We start from the raw sequence: 22,821 nt of genomic DNA on the forward strand, positions 1-22,821 counted from the left end.
GGGCCACCCTCATCACCCTGCACCCTCATCACCCTCATCACCCTCCTCTTCATCTGTTGAGGTTGCCGGGCAGAGCGGGTGTCCCATTTCCACAACCGTGATGCTCCCCAGCCTGCGTTTGGGCAGGTTTTTGCCTGAAGCGCTACTGACTTTGACTATTTAGGGGGACTTTCATTTCAGACTTTTGGAGACCTGCCTCGGAACGAGAGGTCTTCCGGCGTTTGGCGCGGGTCACGGCACACGGATCCCCCGGGATCTGGCTGAAGGGCAGAGTCGGCATCGGCAGGTGTGGGCTGGGCCTGAGACCCCACACCTGAGAGGCAGGGGTAGGACGATCTCCGGAGGACCTACAGCAAAGACAAAAACAGTAAGACGGTTTCTCACAGCCCAGCCCTGGAGACGCATAGGAAACGCTCCATCGGAGAAGGTTCCCTGGTGATGCTGTGCACAATCAACTATTAACCAATGATGTCACTCATTCAACAGACTCCTTGACCTATGGCTGGGGACTCAGCGGGGACAGGACAGGCAGCCTCCTCATGGGGGACAGACTAATCACGGACTCCTCTGTCTGAGCAGGTCTCCCAGAGCTCATGAAGCTAAAGCCCCGGGGGCCTCTCTTGCGCTCAGCTCCCTTCCAGGCCATGGGGTTGCATACACATGGGTTTCTGCACAACTGGAATGCCTGCAGAAGGTTCTGGTCCCACCACCCGTTTCTACCCCTGAAGTTTCAGGGACAAGTCCCGTCGAGGGAACAGGTGGAGAGACTGGAGGCGGGGGTGGGGTGGGGTGGGAGGATGGTGGGCCACTGGGGCAGACACAGAGCCACAGGCCTACACTGGCCACAGCCAGCTTGGGGCTCGGCCTGAGCTCCCTGGTGGCCGAAGTGAGACCTGATCAGGGACGTGACCTTCATTGTAGGGAGTTTGGTTCTTGGAGGGGACACCGGTGGCCATGGCCCACATATCTGTGTGTGAAAGGTTCTGTGGGTTGGGGGGGGGCACCTACGGCAGCAGGTCCTTTATCCTAATTTATAGAATCCCTGATCCTGATTGTTCACATGTAATTTACCAATTTATAACAAGATGTTTTGACGTAGATTACCATAAACATTTTTTGAACAAGGCTGGATATAACACATAGACCTGCTCCTAGCCCAGACGATGAGCTGCTCCTTTAAGGGGGTGCGGGGCAGCCCCAGCTGAAGGAGCCCCTCGGCTTCTTCAGGACCCAGGCTCAGCACTCGCCCTCCTGGGGCTTCAGCCTCCCCATCACAGGTGAGGCCCCACTGGCTGGCGTATGGGGCCTCCCTCAGGTCAGGGCAGGGAGCTCAGGGGTCCCCACAAAGGCACTGGAGTCCCCAGAGGCCTGGGACGCTCAGATCTCCACAATGGAGCCCTTCACACAAGGAGGTGGGGAGGTAACAGAGGGCCCAGCACCCCGGTGAGGGCAGAGCTCAGACAGGTCCCTGCCATTTCTGCCCTTTGCCTGGCCCTTCTGCCTTGAGGGGACCCTGCTGGTAATGGTCCCCCCACCTCCCCACCCCAATGTTAGCTGGTCTCCGGCTTATCCTGGCTTCCATGAAGGAGCTGGGAGCCACGGAGGGCCGTTCAGGGATCTCAGCCCCATCAGCTCAGCCCAATGGCCATTCTCCTTGGTTCTCAGACCAGGGACAGGCTTCCGGCCCAATTCCCAGTCCCGGTTCCCTGGAGGCTGGGGTCACTCACTCTTGCTCTCCCAGCTGCCCAGCTGCCCCCTACCTGGGGCCCCCCACCTGTTCCTGGAGCACCCTCCGAGGCCTGGGTGGCCACGGAGCTCGTGAAGTCAGTACACTCCCATCTCACAAATGACAAGACCGAGCTCCTTGTGGTTCTGCTGCCCCACCGCGTATGCGCATCGTGAACTGAATCCTAGTAGACAGAAGCTCGCGCATGCAGGGGGCTCCTCCCGCCCATCCCCATGGGCTGGTGGCCCCTGTGATTTGGGATCAGGTGAGGCATCAGCCTTCCCTCCCTGACCACCTGACTCACAGAACTCTCCAGGTCCCTTCCGTTAGGCCTGCTCTCCGGGTACTCCCTCCCCACCTCCAAAAGAAAACAAACTCCACCGGAGGCGAGCACTCTGAACGGGGTCAGAGCGTTGGCTTCTAACCGGGTGCAAAAAAACATCCCCCACCCAGCCCAGAAGGAACCTCACGTGCCCTTCTCCCCCTGCTGGCCACGCTGACCCCTGACCCTTTGAGCGAGCCCCTTCTCCGCCGTGGTCCCAGCCACTCCTGAGAGGCTACTCAGCTTTCCAGCTCTTCGTTCCAGGGTCCCTGGGCCCCACTGTCAGGACAGGACAGAGAAACCAGACACTAGGAGCCTGCCCGCCCTGGGAGTGGGGAGGGGAGACCCCAGCGAGGCGAGGGGCAATCTGAGGGTGAGCACCGGGGAAGGATGTCTGGGGCCTGGCGTCGCAGACACAAGCTCGGGATCGGGGCACACAGCTTTATTCCATCCTCTTCCTGCCCGCGGCCGCCCTGGGCAGAGTGAGGACAGGCTGCAAGGAGGGCCTGGGACAGGGGCACACAGGAGGTCATGCCGTGGCCTGAGGTGAGTGGGAAGGGGGAAGGCGGGTCTGCTACCAACCCCCACTGCCCTGGGGATTGTTCCGGAGGCCTGGCTAAGCCACAGGATTCAGTCTCCGTGGGTGTGGACGCTGGTGGGCTGGGGCAGGCTGGGGGTGGGAGGCCAGGTCTGTTCGGTGCACACAGGGCTGACGAGTGTGCGTGGTGACCTGCGGGAGGCAGCGGAGCGGCCAACACCCCGAACGGAGCAGGGCCAGGGGCTCGGCTAGTGACGCTTTTTCCAACCGAGACTCAGGAAGGGCAAAGTGGCTAGGGCCCACAGCCGACCGGATGGGACAGAGTAAAAAAACTCTTGCACACACGCACCCCCCAGACACACACACGGGGTCAGCAGAAACGCGAGGCCGTCACACGATGCTCTGCCGACCCCCGGCCCCCTCAAACTCTGACGTGCCCGAGCCCCGGCCCCGGCCAAAGTCAATGAAGATCCCTTCCGAATCCGAGTCCACGGACTCCAAGATCTGGTCCACCAGGTTCTCCGGACTGGAGGAGGGTGGGGAGGGGCGGGCGGCGCCTGGGCCAGGTTCGGTGGGCTGGGCGGGGGGATACAGTCTGCTGGGGCACGGCCCCGACTGCGCGCCCACAGAGGGTCTGAAGGCCCCAGGGGGAGCCTGGCCGGGCGCGTCGGAGAAGCCCTGGGGCTCGGGGCAGGATGTCATCTCCGAGACCGAGTGCCTGCGGATGCCGGGGCCTCCGGGCGCTGCTCCCTCGGCCTCGTGCTCTGCCACGGGGTTCAGCAGTGGGGTGTTGTAGCTCTTAGAGCGCACCACCGGGTTCTTGGCCAGGACATCCCCCGAGCGGGAGCGGCGCAGGAAGTGCTTCTCTGCAGAGACAGACAGACAGACGAGGTGTCGGGCACGGGGGCCACTTGGCAAACCCAGGCACCCGTGTGGTCCAGGCCCTTCCTGGGGCCAGAGGCTAGCCGGCAGCCACTGCGTGCTTAGCTCCGCACAAAGGGCAGCCACAGGGAAAAACCCGATTGGCGCAGATCCTTGGCCCGGCCCCCTCACGCCCCTGCAAGTGAGAGGGCTCTGACCCTGGGTCTGTCCCTATGTGTCTTCCTCCTCCCTTCTTCCGTCTGCGCTGCGGGAGGGGGAGGCTCAAATCAGCTGCTTGGTTCAAATGTGCACATGCCTCAGTTTCCCCACCTGTGGAAAGGTGAACAATCTGCGGCACTTCCAGGGTGTGTGGCGAGGAGGACAAACCCATGTGGGTGGGCCACAGGTCAGGTAGTGGTTAAGTGTCAGGGCGGGGGCGGGATGACACAGGGTCTTTTCACGTGAGGTAAGATCAGGGCTGGGGCTTTATTTGGAGTGTGGCGGGTGCCCCGGGGGGGTGGGGGGGCCAGAAAAGGATGGCCGCAGGGGCTGGACTGGGTGGGGGGGCCAGATCTCAGGCTCCCACTCAGGGCCCTGCAGTTCCAAAGAGCGACCACCATGTGGCAGGGCTGAGCCCGGTGAGCGGCTCAGGGGCCTTTCCAGGGCAAGAGACAGAGGCACCCTGTCCAGCAAGCGGGGGCCTGGAGTCCAGCACCAGACGGAGTCGAGGGGGGGCGGTGCTCAAAGCTCTCCTCCAGCTGCTGGGGCCTGCCTGGTGGCTGGGCTTTACACCAGCAGGTAGGTGGGCACTCCCAAGCAGCCCTTGTGCCTCTGGGCCCCTAGTCCAGGAGGGTCTTTGTGCACCTCTCCCCAGGCCTGGCTCCTCCTCCTTCAGCTCACCTGTCACTTCCAGTCTGGCCTTCCCCCACATGGCCCTCATATCACCTGGGTATGGGTCCCCGTGGAGACGCATCTGGGGATTGTTTACTCATTGGTCTGCCTTCCCTGGCCCTGAGAGCCCACGTGGGTGGGGCTTGGTCTCTGCTGATCCCCCATGGCCAAGAACAGGGGCAGGCACACAGCAGGCGCTCGGTTTACAGAGGTGAATGAACCAATGGGCTGTCTGTTAAAGGAGCAACATGGCGGGCTTCTGCCAGACAGGCCAGGCTGCCTCAGGACGCCCACCTCCCCTTCTCCTCCCCTGAGTCCCCAAACAAGCTAGGTTTCTTGGGCTCCGGGCCTTTGCACATGCTGTGCCCTCTGCTGGCCAACTCCCGCCTTTCAGGACTGAACACAGATGGGATCTCACTGGGAACACAGAAGCCTCTGTGGGGCTCTCAGGGGAGTCATCACATTACCATATATGGTGTCAGCCTGACAGGTCCCCTTCAGTTCTTGAAGGAGGGACCCCAGACCCCGCATGCCTAGGGCCTAGCACACAGCAGGGCTGGGGGATGCTCAGGACAGGTCTGCTGCATGACCGAAAAGCACATCCCCAGTGGGATCTGGTTGTGGCCATCTATTCACTGGGAGGCCTGGACCCTGGGCAGAGGTGGATGGGGCCGGAGGTTGCCCAGCTCCCCGCCCAAGACCCAGTCAAGCCCTACCCAGGATGCAGGAATGTGTGAAGGGGCCCTCTCCGGAGTAGAGGCCGTAGGTGCCGAGGTAGGGCGACACCACCTTCTGGATCAGCGTCTCAAGGCGCAAGTAGTCCTTGGTCACGCCCCGGGACTCGTGCACCCCCTGCAAGAGAGGGAGGGAGGCGGGTGGTCACTAGACAGCCTGTTCCTTGCTGTCCTGGCCCAGCCAGGCTGAGCTCGATGGTTACCACTAAAGGCCTCCCCTGGGGACCCCTGCCCTCACTCCTCACCCCATGGAGTGCTACAGGCAGGAAAGGCTGCCCCCCAGGGCCAGCCAGGCCCTGTCCACCTTCTCCTCCCTGACACCCCTCGTCCAGAGCTCTGAGGGGATCTCTACCTCTTCCGGTTCTATCAGAGCCAAAGCCTGAGGAAGGCAGCCGCCCACAGGACAGCCTTGGTCTGGCTGATGGGGGGCAAGCTCTGTGCCCCCAGCACCCCCAGCAGAGGCCTGGCACACAGTAGGCCCTTAGTGAGCGCGAAGAAATGGGACATCCCTCCTCGAGGGGCCGCCAGTTGCTTACAGCACAAGATGCTCTTAGAATGTTAGATGACAGCTCTGGACAGTATGAGAGCTCCCCGCCACACCGCCCACGAGAAACCCACTTCAACTGGAAAAACACACACAGACTAAAAGCAAAGGGTCAAGGGGTGCCCGGGTAGCGCAGTCAGTTAAGGGGCCGACTCCTGATTTCGGCTCAGGTCATGATCTCAGGGTCGTGGGATCGAGCCCCACCTTGGACTCCGGGAGCACAGAGTCGGCTTAGGATTCTCTCTCTCCCTTTGCCCCTCCCTCCCTCCAATCAATCAATCAATCAATCAATGCAAAGGGTTGAGAGAGCTGTGCCACGCTGACTCCAATCACAGGAAAGCCGGAGCAGCTAGGTTAATTTCAAGGTTAATTTCGGACAGGGTGGATTTTAGTCCAAGGAACGGCATAAGGGCCAAAAACGTCCCTATGTAACAATACAGAGGTCAATTCTCTGGGACGACATAACAACCCCTAACATGCCTGCACCTAACAACAGAGCACCAGACCACGTGAGGCAAAACCGCTAGAACCTCGGGAGAGATCGTTAATCCACTAGGGGAGACAGACCAGCAGGCAGAAAACCGGGAAGGACACACTGCGCTCACCACTACCATCAACCGACGGGATCTAATCGCCATCAGACTGCCTCCCCCCCACGACAGCGGAACACACACTCCGCAGCTCACGTGGCACGCCTGCCAAGTCAGACCATGTTCTGGGCCACAAAACGCAACTTCACAGATTTAAAAGGAAATCATACAGTGCCTGCTCTCAGGCCACAGTGATGTGAAACCAGGAATCGGGAACAGGAAGATAACTGGGAGATCCCCAAATATGTGGAGAGCAAACAACTCACTTCTAAATAACCCATGGATCAAAGAGGAAATCTTTTTTCTTTTTGATTTTATTTATTTACTTGACAGAAAGAGAGAGCATAAGCAGGACAAGCAGCAGGCCAGAGGGAGAGGGAGAAGCAGGCTCCCTGCTGAGCAGGGAGCCCGACTTGGGGCTCGATCCCAGGGCCCTGAGATCATGACCTGAGCTGAAGGCAGACGCTTAACCAACTGAGCCACCTAGGTGCCCCCAAAGAGGAAATCTTAACAAATATCTTAAAATGTTTTGAATGAAATGAAAATGAAAACAGATCCACATTGATGGGATGCACTGAAGCTGTGCTTTGAGGGAAACTGTAGCATGAAATGGATATGTTAGTAAAGGGAAAGCCCGCAAGTCAATAACCTAAGCTTCTACCTTGGGAAACTAGAAAAAGAAGAGAATGAAGTCCAAAGAAAGCACAAGAGAAATAATAACAGCAAAACTCAATGAGACTGAAATAGGAAATCCTTAGAGAAAATCGATGCAAACAAAAGCTGGCTCCTTGAAAAGCCCAGTAACATCACTAAGCCTCCAGCCAAGCTGACTACTAAAGAGAGGACACTATTTCCTCACGTCAGGAATGAAAGAGGAGCCATCACTACAGACCCCACATTCCCTGGAACTACCTCCACCCCCAGCAATAGCAGAACAGATGAACAAGGTGCTCCGCTCAGTGGGGCGTTCATGAACTTCACGTTGTTTCATTCCCCAGACTTGTAAAGGGTGTCTGTCTCTGCCCCCTGCTGCACAGTGAGAGAATGGGGGCCCAGGGGCTGCATTACTGGTGAACACTCAGATGCACAGCTGCTCCCCTGGCTTCCCTGGGAGAAGAATGGTCACTCTGCCTGTGAAGCATGGGGTACATGATAGGCCCTCGACACATGCTAACCAGCAGCTGTGACTTCAGATCCATCAGGGACTCGAAAACAGTGGGGACAAGCTCACTCAAAGTGCAGGCCAGGTGGGGAGCGGGGCTACAGCAAAGGGGCAGGAGGGCAAGTCTTTGGGGCAAAGGGGCCAAGCGGAGGAAGCTGCGTGAGGCAGAGAGGCCACCAGGGGGCAGCACCGCCCCAGTCTGGCTACCCACCTCAGTGCTTCCATGGGATCATGGTGGGACCTCCTCGGCTCTAAATCCCAGTCCAGCCACTGTGGGCCCCCAGAAGCACCACACCATTTCTCCCCACTGTCCTTGAACCTGCCCTGCAGGCAGGAATTCAATCTGTCACACAGGTGGAAAGAGGCTGAGAGAAACAAAGTCCTTCGAGGTCCCCTGCTTCAACCCAGCCAGGTCTCACCTAAAATCCTTCCAAATCCCAGTGGCAGGCCCAGCACCCTGCTTCGCTGCCAGGACGACCACCAGCTCCTGCCCAGCGCAGTCCCTCGACCCTCAGACCTCCACATTCATCAGGCCCTTCCTTGCTCCGGAATATTCACTGGCTGCCCTGGACCCTAGGACCAAACTTGCAGACCCTAATTTAGGATACCCACGTGCATGGGGGGATGCAGAACAACGAACAGGATTTTGGAGCGGTCAGACGTGGGTGAGGCCAGGCCTCGTTAGCTCTGGGCAAACGAGGACTCATTTCCCACCTGTAAAATGGGGTGGTGACGGGATGCAGTAGTTTGCAAAAGGCCCTGTTTATAGTAAAGGCTGTTGGTGGCCCATCAGATCCCCTGCTGTCTTGGGCAGGCCACTCATCCCCAGCTTGTGCCTGCCCCCTTCCCAAAGTTGCTCTGTCGGGTGAAATCCATCCACACCAGAAACATCTGGAACCACTGTGGGGGGGTGACCAACAGCCCCTGCCCACGAGGGACAACTCTGGGCCCCTTCACACTCCTGGGCTCCCCATGGGATGAGGTTGAGGCCTGCTTCTCTTGAACTCCCATCTTCCCCCAACACCTTCTGGGCTCCTCCTGCTTCCCTCTCTCCTTCCGGGTTTCTCCTGAGAGTCTCTCCATTGACAAGTCACATGGACCCAGATCCTCGCCTCAGGCTCCGCCTCTGGGGAGCCCAGCCTTGGGCCCAGGGATGCTCCTGCCACAGGAGTGCACAGTGGCCCCCTCAGGGCCCCACGCACCTGCAGCACCAGCAGCATCTGCACGATGGCAGGGGGTACGCGGGCGTGGGCGCGGGCCAGCGCATCCTCCAGCTTCACACTCAGGGTGATGGCATTCCGGAAGTGCAGGAGGGCCAGCTGGCGCACAGACGGCTCCTTGCCCTGCAGACACAGAAGGCCGTGCCCTGCCCTGCTGCCGTCACATGAAACCCCCACTTCCCTCCACATCCGATGATCTGGGACCAGATCCCAGGTATACAGCCTCATAGACCATCGGGCCCCCTTCCGCCCCATCCTCCTCCCTGGATGACCCCTGTCCCAAGGAGAGGCCCCAGTCAGCTTCCTCAGGCAAGGAAAGGGTAACTGGCACAAACCAAGCCCCTCTGGTGTGTTGGGCAGGGCCTACTATGTGCTGCCCAGGGCTTTATAGGGCCTGTAGGAGGGGACCGTCCTTCGTTCCAAATTGTGGGTGGAAAGCGGTTCTGAGAGGTCCAGGGACGTGCCTATCCCCAGGCTGGGGGCACCGTGCAGCAAGGCTGGGATGGGCGGTCGCCTGGGCCCTGGGGGTCCCACGGCTGCAGGGGCCGTTCACCTGCACCGGGTAGAAGATGGCCTGCAGTGTGGGCAGCACGTCACTGAAGAAAAAGTCCCACGTCTCTGCCAGTGAGTCCAGCAGTTTCTGTCCTGTGGGTACAGACAGCCATCACTGCTCACCCCTCCCAGGCCGGAGTCCTCTCGCCCGTCCGCAGGAAGACACGGGAGCTGAGGGCTGGGCTCCGGGCCCTGGAGGTGCCCCCCTGCCCCCAGGTCGATAGCACGCAGCACTTAGCAGCTCTGTGGTCGGGGGTCCACGGTGTAGTCTCCCTGTGCCTCAATTTCCCCATTAATAAAACGGGACAGCGAGAGAGCCGACCTCCCAGGGCTGTGGGGATGAAATGAGCGGAGACGGGGTCCAGGGCAGAGGAAGAGCTCGTAAGCACTGGCTGCTGGTTCCCATTCCTTCATCCCACACCAGACCCGCACAGGAGCGCCCCCCACGCCTGACGGCAGTTGCCACACACAGCCATCTCCTCCGATTCCCATGGTGACCCGCCCCCCCTCTGCCGCCAGCAGGTGGGGAATCCGTCCACCCATGCAGGCATTTGCAGAGCACCTGCACTGGGTACTGGGGGCCCAGCCCAGGACAGGGAAGCAGGACCCTCAATGGCAACTATGAGCACAATCATCATCCCATTGAAGGGGTGACCTCAGTGGGCAGACCAAGAAACAGAGCCTCTGAGAGGTTCAGGTCCTTTTCCTCCAGGGCCCTGGTCCCTGCCACCCTGGGTTGCCTGGGGTGGGATCTGGGGAGCCAGGGAGGCCACGTCCAAGAACAGCATGTCCCAGGTAGGGAAGGGAAGCAGTAAAAGTGGAGAGGATCAGGCCGGGAGGGCTTCCTGGAGGAGGTGCTACCCAAGCTGATTTAGGAGGCTGGGTTTGCCAGGTTGATGGACATCCTCAGTGTGGGATCCACACAAGCAGATGTGTGAAAAGCAGCCATTTGGTCAAGCTCTGGGTTATTTCTGCCAGCCCTGCAGAAGGAGCATGCCATCCTCAGGGTGGGCAGCCCCTGAGGGATGAGGACAGATGAGGTGTCCCCGAGCTGGGTCGGGGCTCCCCCAGGAAATGCAAAGTGCTAAACCCTCAGCCCTTCTGCCTGGAATGAACAGAAAGCTGCTGTGTCTGGGATAAGCAGGTCCCAGGACATGTTGCCCAAGGCCTCTGCTGCTCGGTGGGACCCCCACCTGGAAGTCAGACTAAGGACTGGTGGAGAAAACCTGGGTGTGCTGGGGGTCTCTGGGTGAGGAGGTGAAGTGCCACATGCGGGCCGGCGTCCCAGACTATACTGCTTCGAGGCTTCCATGGGAATCAGGGAGCCAGACAAAGGCCTTCACCTCTTCTTACTTTCCTTGGGCTCTGGGCCCCACACTTTCCCTGCCCATTAAGGCCCAAGTCTGTGTAGGTTTGGGGGCTCTGGGAGGGGAGCCTGCTGGGGGCGGCCCCAGGAAGCCCATCCAGCCCAGCGGGAGGCCAGGGTGCTGTGGCCTCTGAGCGTGGCCAATCTGCCGGCACTGGGGCTCTCTGCCCGGCAGCCAGCTCCCGACCCTCCCTGGGGGCCCACGCCTAGCTCTGCAGAACCCAGGGTGGGTGGGTGCCGCCGCCCGCGGAGCTCTGCCTGTACAAAGGTCCCTTCAGGTCCCCGCCGTCCCTGGCAAGAAGAAAGGCGGCTCAGTTCCCCGGGCTGGCCGTGGGGTGGCTCTGGGCACGGGCCAGGCCGGCGCCCGCAGGCTGCTCTCCAGCCCACGGGACGGAAATGCTGTGGGAAGCAGAGGTTGTAAAACACTGCCTTGAGGCCCCATCAGAGCTGCACACTGACCGAGGCCAGGAAGCACGGCCTCGCCCACCGGCCAAGTTCTCCACTGGGGCCCGTGGCCTAGGGCTGCAGGCGAGGGGGGTGGCAGGGCTGTCTGAGGCAACAGCATCAGGACCCTCGGGGAGTCCGGCAACCAGGGCCTCAGTGTGCTCCTCCGTAAGATGGGTGTGAACGTCCTCGCGCGCACTGGGCAGGAAGCTGCCACGTAGCAAGTGCTCACTAAGTGTCGGCTGGGGGCATGGCCACCGGTGGGCCTGTGTGGGCCGTGTCCGTGCGGAAGCTCAGCAGAACCCAGGTTCTCCCCTGGCGGGCGGGACCATCTGTCTTCCTCTGTTCAGTCCAAGTGCTGAGGGCCCGGGAGACTGGAGCGCACCAGGCTGATCTTGGCTCGGGTCTTAGCCCCATGACGACCACAGGGCAGTGGAAAAGGCCACAGCAGGAGCTCCGAGGAGGCGAGCTAGCCAGGACGACGGCCCAGTGGAGTCAGGCCCACGGGCCGGCATGTCAAGGCCACTGGGGAGTTTGGCCAGATGGCCTGTAACAGGCTGGGATTCCTGCTGGACAAGAGAGGGCCAAGCCCAAGGCCTGGAGCCTGCAGGAGCCCCCGAGCTCCTCCCTGGAGTCCTCGGGTGTCTGGCCGCTGAGGAGTCAACCTGGCGGCAGCCAGAGCCCCTCCTGTAAGCCAGGCTTGGAGACCACGGAACCATAGCCTTAGGCGTGGTCTGGGAGGGAGACTCCACGTCAAGGCTGTCCCTCCAGGCCTCCTGTTTCCAGGAATCGCTGTGCTCAGGAGCTGATGTCCAAGGCCTGGCTGGAGGCTGGAGGCTGGAGGCTGGAGTGGGGGCAGGCGGCAAGGTCCTGGGGCTGGCCACGTGAGGTCACCCACCACCCTCCAGCAGAAGCACAGGTGAGGACGTGGCTGGCCACAGGGAGCGGTCTCAAGGAAGAGCTGCCCTGGGAGCCAAACCAGGGCAGGAGGTGGATGCGACAGGCTCCAAAGGCCACCCCTTAGGGTGCGGCATCAGCAACTGTCCCCCTGGCATGGACTGAAGGGCCAAACGTCTTCCAGGACAGACCACATTCTGAGGCCTGACTCAAGGACCACTGCTTCCATGGAGTCCTCCCTGACTGCCAAGAGGGAACTAACCCTTCCTTCCCCGGGGCTTCCCTTCACCCTGACATTCATCACCCTGAATTGTCACTGTCTGGTCCACTCTGTGTCCCCAACTGGACTGTCAGTCCCTGCTAGGCAGGGCTGGATCTCCTCCATTTCCAGGCCCCCAGAGACTAGCTGGGGCCTGACCCACAGTGAGCACATGGGTGGAGCCCATCCAACCCCACGGTTCTAAGATTGGGACACTGAGGCTGAGGTCTGTGGCTGGATGGGAACTGGAGGCCAAGGCCTGTGGCCCCCAGACTGGGGCTCCGTGCCTGGCCCCAAGGCCTGGGGAGGCTGGACGGGGCTGGCACTCCCCGCTGGGTGGCCTGGCGGGCACGGCTGCTGCAGGCAGGGCTTGACTCAGCTGCACAAAGCTGCTCTTCTCTGAAGCTCCCAGCTCCCCTAGGCCGGAGCCGGTGGGAGGCAGAGGCACTGCTGGAATGTGCCGAGTAAGTAGAGGGGCGTGGGAGGGCATCTCTGCCAGGTGCCAGATCCTCACTGCCCTGACTGCCGGACTCCGTTGCCGCCTCCTCCAGGAAGCCAGCCTCGATCCCTGGCGGTCTGTGCCTCTCCCTCCCCTCGACTGTGGTTCTGGTGGGCCTTCCCAGGCTCCTGCCTCAGAGCTTCCCAGATGATAGAAGCGGGAGGCGCAGAAAGAGCAGGGGACACGCAGCTGAGTTCATCCAGAGCACACTAGGCCACTGACCTGTGTCCTCCTCCGCGAAATGGGCTAACACCCCTTCTTTGTAAGGTCAGAGTAAGGATCGAAGAAAGAACGGAAGCAGCAGTGGAACCAGGCTGCCACACAGGGTCGTGTGGCCCCGGTGCCTCAGTTTCCCTGTATGTGCAGCGGCTGCAGTGATGTGTCTCGTGCAGGGTTGCTGGGAGAGCCTGAGTTAGGAGCCGGAGAACACTCAGGACGGTCTAGCAGAGAGTAAGCAAGTGCCCAGGGCCTGGTGCACAGGAGATGCTCAACCAGTGTTCACGGAGCCAGAACTGAGCACAGGGACTGGCACAAACAGGCCTTAGCGGAGGTACTGGGGTTTGAGCTGGGCCCTCCCGTAATTTGAGCTCTCTCTCTGCCGATTCACTCCTACAAGGAGACAACGCTTCGGTCGCTGCCCCTGGCGCTGGAGCTCGCGGGCCTCCAGAAGGGCCAAGGGCGAGTGCGCTGGGGCCAGGCTGGCCCGGGCCCGAACGCACCCCCACCCTCTACTCACAGTGTGGCTGCAGACAAATCGCCTGCCATCATTACGCTGCTCCCAGCTATGAAATGGGCACAGGGACCCGAAGGCCTCGTGGGTGGGTAGGAGCATTAAAAGAGAAAACCCGTCTAGAAGGTCCAGCACCAGGCTCAGGCCCCAAACTCTGATGGGGCAGCTCCTTCCAGCCAGGGGACAGCCCCTGGCTCCCACCTCCTCCTTCAGGAACATCAGGGCAACAATAGGTCCTCAAAGGTCCTGTTGGGGGGTTCTCCCAAGATGCTGAGATGGGGTTCACTGGCACGAGAAGGCCCCAGGAGCAGTGAGGGGAGGCAGAGCCTTTTCCTTGATGTCTCAGCCCTCCTGGGCTCCAGCAAGTTGCGGGGTGGGGGTGGGGGAGCAGATGCTCTCCCTATTAAGGTCCCCTCCTGGGGTCAGATCTTGGCCTTGCTGCCCCTGCTGCCCTCCCACCTGGAGCCCTGGGGACACAGGCAAGGCTGGGAGGGCCACACGTCCCAGCAGGGACACCGGCATGCGGCGCATCCCCACACTCGGTCCCAGCTGCGGGGCCGCCACACTCACCCTCATAGAAGCGGATCTTGTCCCGCAGGATCACCATGCCTTTCGTCAGCAGCTGGTTCTGAAAAGCACACACAGGCAAGCCGTTACTGCCCCCCCAGCCGGCAACCGAGGCCCGGGGCGGGGGCTCTTACCCATGTCCCCCCACCCCCCAGCCTGTTTCCGGTAGAGCTTGAACCTCAACTCGCCCTGGGAGGACAGCGACGGCCCCTCAGAGACAAGCCGAGCAGGGCAGGTGGCCGCCTTCGCAGTCCCTGATGGAGGAAGGCCTTTCAAGCAAGAGGGGCCCCCTGCCTCAAGCCCTGGGGTGTGAACCCTGACGCCCCAAGTGCGGGGGTCATGCTGTCACGCTGCCCCAGGCGTCTGGGCTGAGAATGACACCTGGTGGGCTCAGCACCGCCACCAGCAGCCAGAAGGTAGAAGCGTCCCCAGCGTCCCCCATGGGTGGACAGACACAAGGAGTGTCTCTGGACTTGGAATCTCACACGGCTGCAAAAAAGGAGCGAAGCGCGGACTGACCCAGGAATTAGCGGTGTCGGGACACTGAAGGCCCCCGAACCGTGCACTTTAAACGGGCGCACTGCACGTGAGTTCTGCCAACCCCGACCCCGCGTGAGAGGAGGCCCCTCTGCCGGCGGGTGGGCCCTCGCTCGAAGCCCACCCCCGCCACTGCTCCCCGCCCTTCCTTCCTGGCCGTGTGTGCGTGGACTCTGCAGGCTTGTTGGCCCAAGGAGGTGTGACAAATGCAAAGTAAGGCACGGCCTGGACCAGAGCGGCCTCTCGATGCTGATGCCAGGCCAACGGCATCACCGTGTGGCTCAGGGCGCTGGGGCCGTGCAGTGACGCAAACGTGGACGTCTGCGAGCCCACCCTGTACTCCAGGAGGTGAATGACCCTGAACAAAGCCAGCCCTACGTCCTGCCACGTGCCGGGGTACGCACAGCACGAAGACTTCACCCGCATCGTTATCATTAACCTGCATAATGGCCACACTGGCTAGACGGGGAAACTGAGTCATGGTGGCGTGGCAGTCCTTGGAACCTAGCGCTCCATGTACCCACGGAGAGTAGGTGACCCCTGTCCTTTCTGGCCAGCTCAGAAAGCAACCCCAGCCTGCTCGAGAGCACAGACCACCCACCTGCAGGTACTCGGTGAAGAAGGACCCCAGCTCCGTCTTCAGCAGCTGCCTGTGGGCGGGAGGGGACAGGACAGTGAGGGACAGCAGGGCTCAGAGACCACGGGTGCTGACAGGGGGGTCACCAGGGCAGCTGGGAGGCCGACCTACTCAGCCCGGCGTGAAGGGTGGGCACGCGCCGTCAGTTCCGTCCCAGCAGGGGGCTGGGGGGGTGGGGGGTCCCCGGGCCCCTGTCCTGTTCAGCTGTGGCTCTGTAGGCTCCCACCACCATTTCACACAAGCAGAAGCTGAAGGCTCCCCACAGCAAGAGTGAGGGCCACGGCATCTGTCACGTCCTCAGGGAGACACTGGCAGTGCTGGGCCTCCAACCCTCCGCTCCCCCCCACCCCGCACCCCGAGCAGGCAGCATGGCTCCCGAGGGCATCTTCACGGCCCTCCTGTACTCCGTCAACCCAGCAGCAGGTGCTCATTCCGGTTCCCTTCTACAAGCGAGGCAAGGGAGGCTCAGAGAGGTCCAGTGACTTGTCCAAGGCCACACAGAGCACAGCAAGTCAGGGTCAGAACCTCGTCCTTTTTACTGAGGTTGACAGCTCTTTGCACCGCACACCTCTGGGGGCTGAAAGAATGGTGGGCGTCCTGGTCCAGACCTGAAACACTTGGGCACTGTCAATGTTCGGCCCAACACTCGACCTCCCCTCTCATCTTGGTCAGCCTTGGAGCTGTGTGTGTGTGAGCACGCGCGTGCACACTTGGGGGGCACTGAACTCACCACCCCCATACCCGTGAAGAGGGTGCTCTGGTCCTCAAAGGCCTTTTAGGGGTGGCTACGCTCTACCTTCCTGGTGCTGAAAGCGGGACCCCCAGGACTGGCTGTCCCCACTGGGGATGGGGGCCTGGGGGCTAAGTGAAGCAGACAGAGGGCAGGCGGGTTGTGTGAGGTGACCAGCACCCCAGGAGCTGAGCAGCAGGCATCCCTGGAACCTGGGGCTTCGGGAAGGATCGGGAAGGTGCAGAGAAGATGGGGTGGGGACACGAAGAGGGCCACGTTTCCTGAGCAGCTCTCAGGGGCCACGGCCACATCAGGCCAGTCACAGAGCGAAGCTCACGACAGCCTGACAGGTGGTCCTGGTGTCCTTGGATGGGATGAGTGAGGACCCTGAGGGTCAGAGCACCTTCGGCTGTCTGGTGGCAGCCCCGGGGCCCTGTCCCCAACCCCTGGCCGGCAGCTTCTCTTAGCACAGGACCAATCCCAAGTCACAGCCCGACGCCGTCCCCAAGTAACCGTCAGGTTAACGGTGGCGACACTCACCACGCTGAGCTCCACCTGCGACAGCGAGGGGATGTGAAGCCAGCGGCCCCTGTGGTCAGCCCCCTGCCACAGTCTCTCTACCTTCTCCCAATCATCTGCACCTCCAAGGACCAAACGTGACCTCAGCTCCTGTGTGACCCCCACATCCAAGCTCAGTGTCTATCTCAAGGTCACCACATGCATGACACAAGGGGCCACTCTGGGCAAGTCCAGAGAGCAAAAGGCAAGGAGAAAGGGTCTTCTCTTAGGCCAAGGCTGAGTCTGGGTGAGTCCCCTCAGCCTGTGAGGGGCCAGAGGGCCAGCCCCAATGCCGCCAGCCCACCGTGTGATGCTGGGCAAGTCCCCTCCCCTGTCTGAGCTCCAGCACCCTCATCTGGCGCCCGAGACATGCCAGAAGGTGGAGAAGGAGGGTCTGGGGTGTCAAGTGAGACCATGGCTTACACTTGGTATATACAGCAGGTGCTCAGTAAAGCCCTCCTCACCCTCTCCCTGGCCCGTAGTCAGTGACAGTGAGTATGAACATGAATGAATGAATGAATGAATGAATGTCTCCTTCAGGGCCTAGCAGACCCTCTGCCCCACTGCTGGCTGCCCGGGGGCTCCCCTTACCTCCTGACATTCCTCTTAACTCACTACATGAGCCCCTGAGCAAGGGCGAGGGGCATGGCCAGCCAAGCATCCCCCAATTTGTGCTGTGCCCAGAGGATCTCCCAGCTGCCGATGAGGGGAACCACGCTCATTCCACAGATGTGGAGACTGAGGCCCTGGGGGGCAAGAAGTGAGGTCCCTGTGGGGCCTGCTGGTTAGCTTACTCCCATATCCTTAGGGGAGCTTCAGGCCAGCCTATGCACCCCGGGACACCACCTGGGAAAGGCACTGCAGGGGGAACAGCCCGGGTGTCATCTGAGGGGAGACGGACAGCCACAGAAAGGGGCTGGGGGGGCAGAGACCGAGGCCAGGGCCACCCTGTCCAGATGGGCCTGCTGGCTCCTGGGAGCCGCAAGGCCAGTGGGACATCGGGCTGGAGCTGGGGCACGGCCAGATGATCTGCATCCCAGCCAGAGCCCAGGAGGCAGGAGAAGGGGCCTCTCAGGAGCAGAGCAGGTGGCCGAGCTCCTGCCCATAAGCTTCCAGATGATTCTCCTGGCCCCAGGGAGACACCCTGGCAGCAGCTGCACGGTCAGGACAGGCCCGAGAACGCAGAGCAGCCTGGACCACTGGGCATGGGGCAAGAGGCCTTTCACAGCTGAGCACAACCAGGGCATCCTGGGGCCTGATTCTGTTTAAGAAGGTGGGGTGCGGGCGCCTGGTGGCTCAGTTGGTTAAGCGACTGCCTTCGGCTCAGGTCATGATCCTGGAGTCCTGGGATCGAGTCCCACATCAGGCTGCCTGCTTGGTGGGGAGTCTGCTTCTCCCTCTGACCCTCCCCCCCTCATGCTCTCTCTCTCTCATTCTCTCTCTCTCAAATAAATAAATAAAATCTAAAAAAAAAAAAAAAAGAAGGTGGGGTGCATGAGGAGTCCTTCAGGGGCAATGACATCTGAAACGGGGAAAAGAGGTGTCCTCTGCAATGCAGAGTGACTTAGTCTCTACCTGGGAAAACTATTATGCCAAGTGTGTCTGTTTTGGGGCCTTAGGAGAAGGTGGTCAAAGGAACAGGTCAAGAGAGAGGTGAGATCAGCAGCCTGGACGTCATCAAAAACTTTCATGCTTCAGAGAACACTGCCGGAAATGCGAGAGACAACCCACGGATGGGAGAGCAGCTGTGCAAATCAGAACCTGGTAAGCGTCTAGATCCAGAATATATAAAGAACTCCCGCGACTCAACAAGGAAGAGATAAGTCATCCCGTTTAAAAACGGGCCAAGTAGACATTTCCCCGAAGAGGATATACAGATAGCCAACGAGCCCGGGAAAAGATGTTCCTGTGATTAGTCATCAGGGAACTGCAAACCCCAACCATGAGACGGCACTCACACCCACAGTGCTGGCAGATACAAACCCCCAAGAGGAGCAAGTGCCGGTCAGAAGCTGGGGGGCTGGCCGCTCAGACTCAGCTAGTGGGAAGGGAGGCTGAAGCAGCTGCCATGCATACCCCGGGTGTGGCGCCAGGAGAAACGAAGCCGCACATCCGCACAAAGCCCTGCACTGCACGTTCAGGGCCGTATGCGTTACAGCCCGGGGGGGGGGGGGGGGAGGAGGGGTGGCCCAGACGTCTAGCAGCAGGTGAACGGATACACGGAATGTGGTTTTCCTAGCGTGGAATATTATTTGGCCACAGGAAGGAATGAAGTGCGGGCACAGGCTCCGAAGCAGATGACCCTTGAAGGTGTCCAGCTACACGGATGCAGCCAGACCCCAAAGGCCACGGGCATGTTGGGTGATTGCATGTATGAGAAACATCCATAGGAGGCAAATCATAGAGACAGACACGTGATTGCCATTTGTCAGGGGCTGGGGGAGGAGGGATGGGGAGTGACTGTTAATGGGGACGGGCTTTTATGGGGGGGGGGGGGAAGTAGGTGAGAATGTTCCGGAATCAAACAGTGGTGAGGACTGCACAGCTCAGTGAATATGCTAAAAACCACTGAAATGTACGTTTTAAGACTGGATTATACGTCAATGTATACACGTATGTATATAAAAACGGGAAAGAAAGGGTGATGGCCAGACATCAGGATCCTGTGACTACTCACCTCCCTGGACTTAGCCTTGCCTGGGCCCAGCCGAGGAGCGCCCCCACCCGCCCGTCTCACCACCAGCCCCGAGAACCGAGGGGAACATTCAGGTGACAGCACCATCAATGGCTCCTGTCACCAGGCTCTCTTGTGGGATCACGGCTAATCCAGTGATGGGCATCGCGCATAAAGTCACTTGATTTAACATGGCCACGTGACAGAGAAGAGGGGGTGGGGGCTGGGCAGGGGGCGGTCCCGAGGGACCCACAAGGCCTGGGGTCAGGGACCCGAGTCCCAGCTCCACTGACCAGCCCTGTGAGCACACGCAGCATGTGACCTCTGCCTCAGTTCCTCAACCTGTAAAATGGGTAGCCGAGGAGCCCGAGAAAAGCAGGGCCCCCTGGGCGGGTCACACGTAGGGGGCCCAGGAGAGGCAACGAGCTCCTGCTCTGTGATTTCAGCTGCCCCTTTCCCTCCCTGGGCCTCAGTTTACCTGTCTGTAAGGCCCCTCTCAGCTTTGCCACACTGGGCTGGGGAGCCCTGTAGGAATATGATCCCTGTCCCCATTATCCTTCATTCTCATCTTGAGCTGGTGAGAAGCTAGGCTGCCTACTTTTCCCAGATACTGACACAGGGACAGGGTAGCACAGGCCAGGGCGGGAAGGGAACAGCACAGAGGTAGGAAATGCCTTCTTGAGGCAGCTGTGTGACCCCAGGCAGGCAAGTGTCTTGACCTCTCTGAGCTTCAGCCTCCTCCACCGCAAAGCAGGACTAACGGGGCTGGCCCTGCAGGTTCCCTCCAAGTGACGGATGGCACCCGGCTCACAGTGGCAGCTCGGAGGAGCTGGTCCGTCCTGGGCTCCCTCACCAGTGCTCACTGCTTGGCCATCCACAGGAAATGAGGGGCGTTCGGCCAGGCTGTAACTGCCTTTCCGGGAATGACACTCCCGTCATTAGGCAGGTGGGTCCTTCCTCTTTAACAGAATAATATCCTTCATGATGTTCAACACCAGCGGGGAATGTGGGCGTTATCTCGAGCCCCTGTCCAAGTCCCACCCTGCTTCCCCTCAAGAGAAAGTGCTCAGGACAGGTCGGGGTGAAGTTCCACCAGGCCCAAGAGCCACACGACCAGGGCCCGCAGTCAAGGCCCGCGTGTGGCCCCGCGGTCACTGCCCGCTGTGGCTGTTAAGGGCGGCATCTCAGGTGTGGCTGGGGGAGCAGGGCCTGGCTGACCTCCGCCCTGACACAGCCTTCCCCGCCACTCTCGGGCCCAGGACAACATGGCCACTCACCGGACGCCCTCGTTGAGGCTGAAGAGTTCCTGGTCGGGCAGCCCCTTGCGCTGGAAGACGGCGATGACCCCGTTGTGGATGCTGTGGGTGGGAGAAAGAGGAGTGTCATCGAGGCCCCACCACCCCTCTCTGCAGCAGCCCACCCTGCTCGGCTGGAGGAACAGAAGTGGGCCTGGTCAGGGGCGCCTGGGTGGCTCAGTCATTAAGCGTCACCTCTCCAGGATGTCTTCTGCGGCCTACACACACTCTGCTCCCCTTCCCTTGTTCCTGAACCCTCTTTTCCCAAGGATACCTTTGATCACCTGTCCCACCCTGTAACGTATCCCAACCCACACCTACCAGGGGCTTCCAGGTGCCCCTGAGCCAGCCCCTCCTGACTCCTGGTGTCCCTGAGCACTGAACGCTTGTGTTATGGGCCCCACTGGGGAAGTGGCCTCCAGCCACAGGGCCTTTGTATGTGCCCTTTCTCCTGGTTGGTCCTCTCCCACTTCCACTATCTGCTCCCTTTAGATCACATGTTGTTGCCCACTTTTACAGACTGGTCACTGTGTAACCACATGTTTCTGTGTGATTTGATTAAATTGTTTCTATCACTGTCTATAAACCCCAAGAGCATAGAGCCCCGGGCAAAATTCATCCTTGACTCTCCCTCACCCTCCAAAGCCAAAGTTCCTGAAGTCAGATCCATTTCTACCTCCTAGAGCTCCGCTGCACCCCTCCCCTCCCTTCTAGCCAGGGCCCCTCCTTGCGTGCCTGGACCTGATTACACCAGCCCGCCTCCACACTGCCCCCAGTCACTTCCCTGACCAGGGTCTTGTGAGGCATCCACTGCCCTGCAGATACAGCCCAAGGCCTGGACATGGCATTCGAGGCTTGTCAGGAATGGCCCCTCCCTGCATGCCGGAGCATCCTACACTCGAGTCTCGGAGTTGCTGGATCTGCCAGACGCTACCACACCTCTGGGTCTCTGCACCCGCTGCCCCTTCTGCCTGCACGGCCCTTCCCTTCCCCAAATACGAGGTAAGCAGCTATTCATACTGAAGACTGAGCTCAGAAGCCACTTCCTCCAAGAAGCCCTCCTGACCCCCTCCCTTCCCCAGGGAGACTCCTATCCTGGCACTTTGCTGATTTACTTCCTATTAGCACACACCCTCGCCCGGCCACACACTCCTGAGGGCGAGAACCGGGTCTGGGAGGCTCCACCGCCCTCTGCCTAGGCCCCGGCCACTGCTCTAAGCTCACAGACCTGCTGCCGTGATCCTCAGCGCAGAGGGGACAGCTGGACACACGCTGCCGTTCACATCGCAGACCAGGTAGCAGCCACCAAGCTCCTGGCGCCCTTGTCCATTGGCATTAGCTCCATGCTTCCCAGGAATGCAGACTGGCCCCCCACTTCGCAGATGGGGACACAGAGGCTCACAGAAGCCACATCCCCTTGGGAGGGCACAGAGCTCCTCACCCAACAGCTGCCCTCTGTCCCCACACAGCCGGGTCTGGGCAGGGCTCGCGCAGGGACCTGCACCCCCCGGGGGCGTGAGCCGTGTGGGGCCACATCCAAGGTCCGCGGCTGGTCCCCGCCAGGCCCGAGGCCGAGACCAGCTCCACTGGGAGTTACCAGCCTCTCAGCAAGTGCTGGCTGAGACCACGCGGGACACTGGTCACTTGACCTGGGGCGCCCGTCTGCTCCGGGCCTGGCATCAGAATGCCACTGACTTGCATGTCCAAGACACACGTCCCCCAACTTCTGCTTCCCCCAACCCTGGGCCGCTGTGAGGATGAAATGCCTGGCCGGGGCCGCGCTCACCCCCATCGGAAGTCCCTGGTGGACCCAGCCCCACCACTGTGTCCCCGGAAGGCTGCTCCCCATCTACAGCCAGAGAAGAGAAAAATCCGCCAGGAAGCCTAACGGCTGCCGGGAAGCCAGTGGTCCTCCAGCGCTGCCACGCCGGAATCCGAGCAGCTGCAAGCTGGCTCCCGGCCCCGGCTGCTGGGGGGCCGGAGGCGCACGGCAGTCCTGGGCACCACCCTGGGACCCGGGGGCCCAGCCGCTCCTGAGGCACAGAGGGGATCAAGGACCCCGAGGCGGGAGGAAGCCAGCACAGGCCGAGCCCTGGGCAGCCTCTCTTGCTCTTCACACACACCTGCTCCTAGCAGCCTCTCCCTGGCCTTCCTCCTCTTCCCGTCAGCCTTCCGGAGGGACCCCAGCCCACAGGTGACCCTGCACCAGTGGGTCTGGACGGTGAGGCCGGCTCTCTGAACCAGGTCCTCCCCAAGGCCCCCGGGGAGTCAGATGTATCAGCCCCTCCTGCCTGAGGGCCTTTGTCCTTGCTGTCCCTTCCCCTGTAGGCTCGCCCTCCACCTGCCCCGTGGACCTCAAACCCTCCTCCAACCCCCCCAGGTTGGGTCCCTCCTCCCTCACACTGGTGTTGTGGAAAAAAACTTGACCTCAGTGGTCTTTTAGGGGAGGGGAGGTCTATCTGCTTGACTATTCTGCCCCCATCCCTGA

The 22,821-nt window shown here is 60.8% G+C and overlaps 1 protein-coding gene across 2 annotated transcripts in view; it reads right to left on the bottom strand.

Moving 5' to 3' along the window:
• Window positions 1–356: 356 nt before the first annotated feature.
• The window catches only part of PRR5 (proline rich 5), a 52,629-nt gene continuing 30,164 nt past the window's right edge, over window positions 357–22,821 (bottom strand). For both annotated transcript variants that reach the window (XM_054506733.2, XM_045872355.3), the window contains 7 exons: window positions 20,316–20,396; window positions 15,041–15,089; window positions 13,906–13,963; window positions 9,142–9,233; window positions 8,571–8,711; window positions 5,055–5,190; window positions 357–3,452 (listed from right to left, as the gene is read on the bottom strand). In XM_054506733.2, the coding sequence (XP_054362708.1) occupies window positions 2,977–3,452; window positions 5,055–5,190; window positions 8,571–8,711; window positions 9,142–9,233; window positions 13,906–13,963; window positions 15,041–15,089; window positions 20,316–20,396 (1,033 nt within the window). In that variant the 3' untranslated portion in view covers window positions 357–2,976. The remainder of the gene's footprint in view (window positions 3,453–5,054; window positions 5,191–8,570; window positions 8,712–9,141; window positions 9,234–13,905; window positions 13,964–15,040; window positions 15,090–20,315; window positions 20,397–22,821) is intronic.

Source organism: Mirounga angustirostris, unplaced genomic scaffold (genome assembly GCF_029215605.1).
Source record: "Mirounga angustirostris isolate CCGP_5_RB_7025 unplaced genomic scaffold, mMirAng1.0.hap1 SCAF_5, whole genome shotgun sequence".
NCBI lineage: Eukaryota > Metazoa > Chordata > Mammalia > Carnivora > Phocidae > Mirounga > Mirounga angustirostris.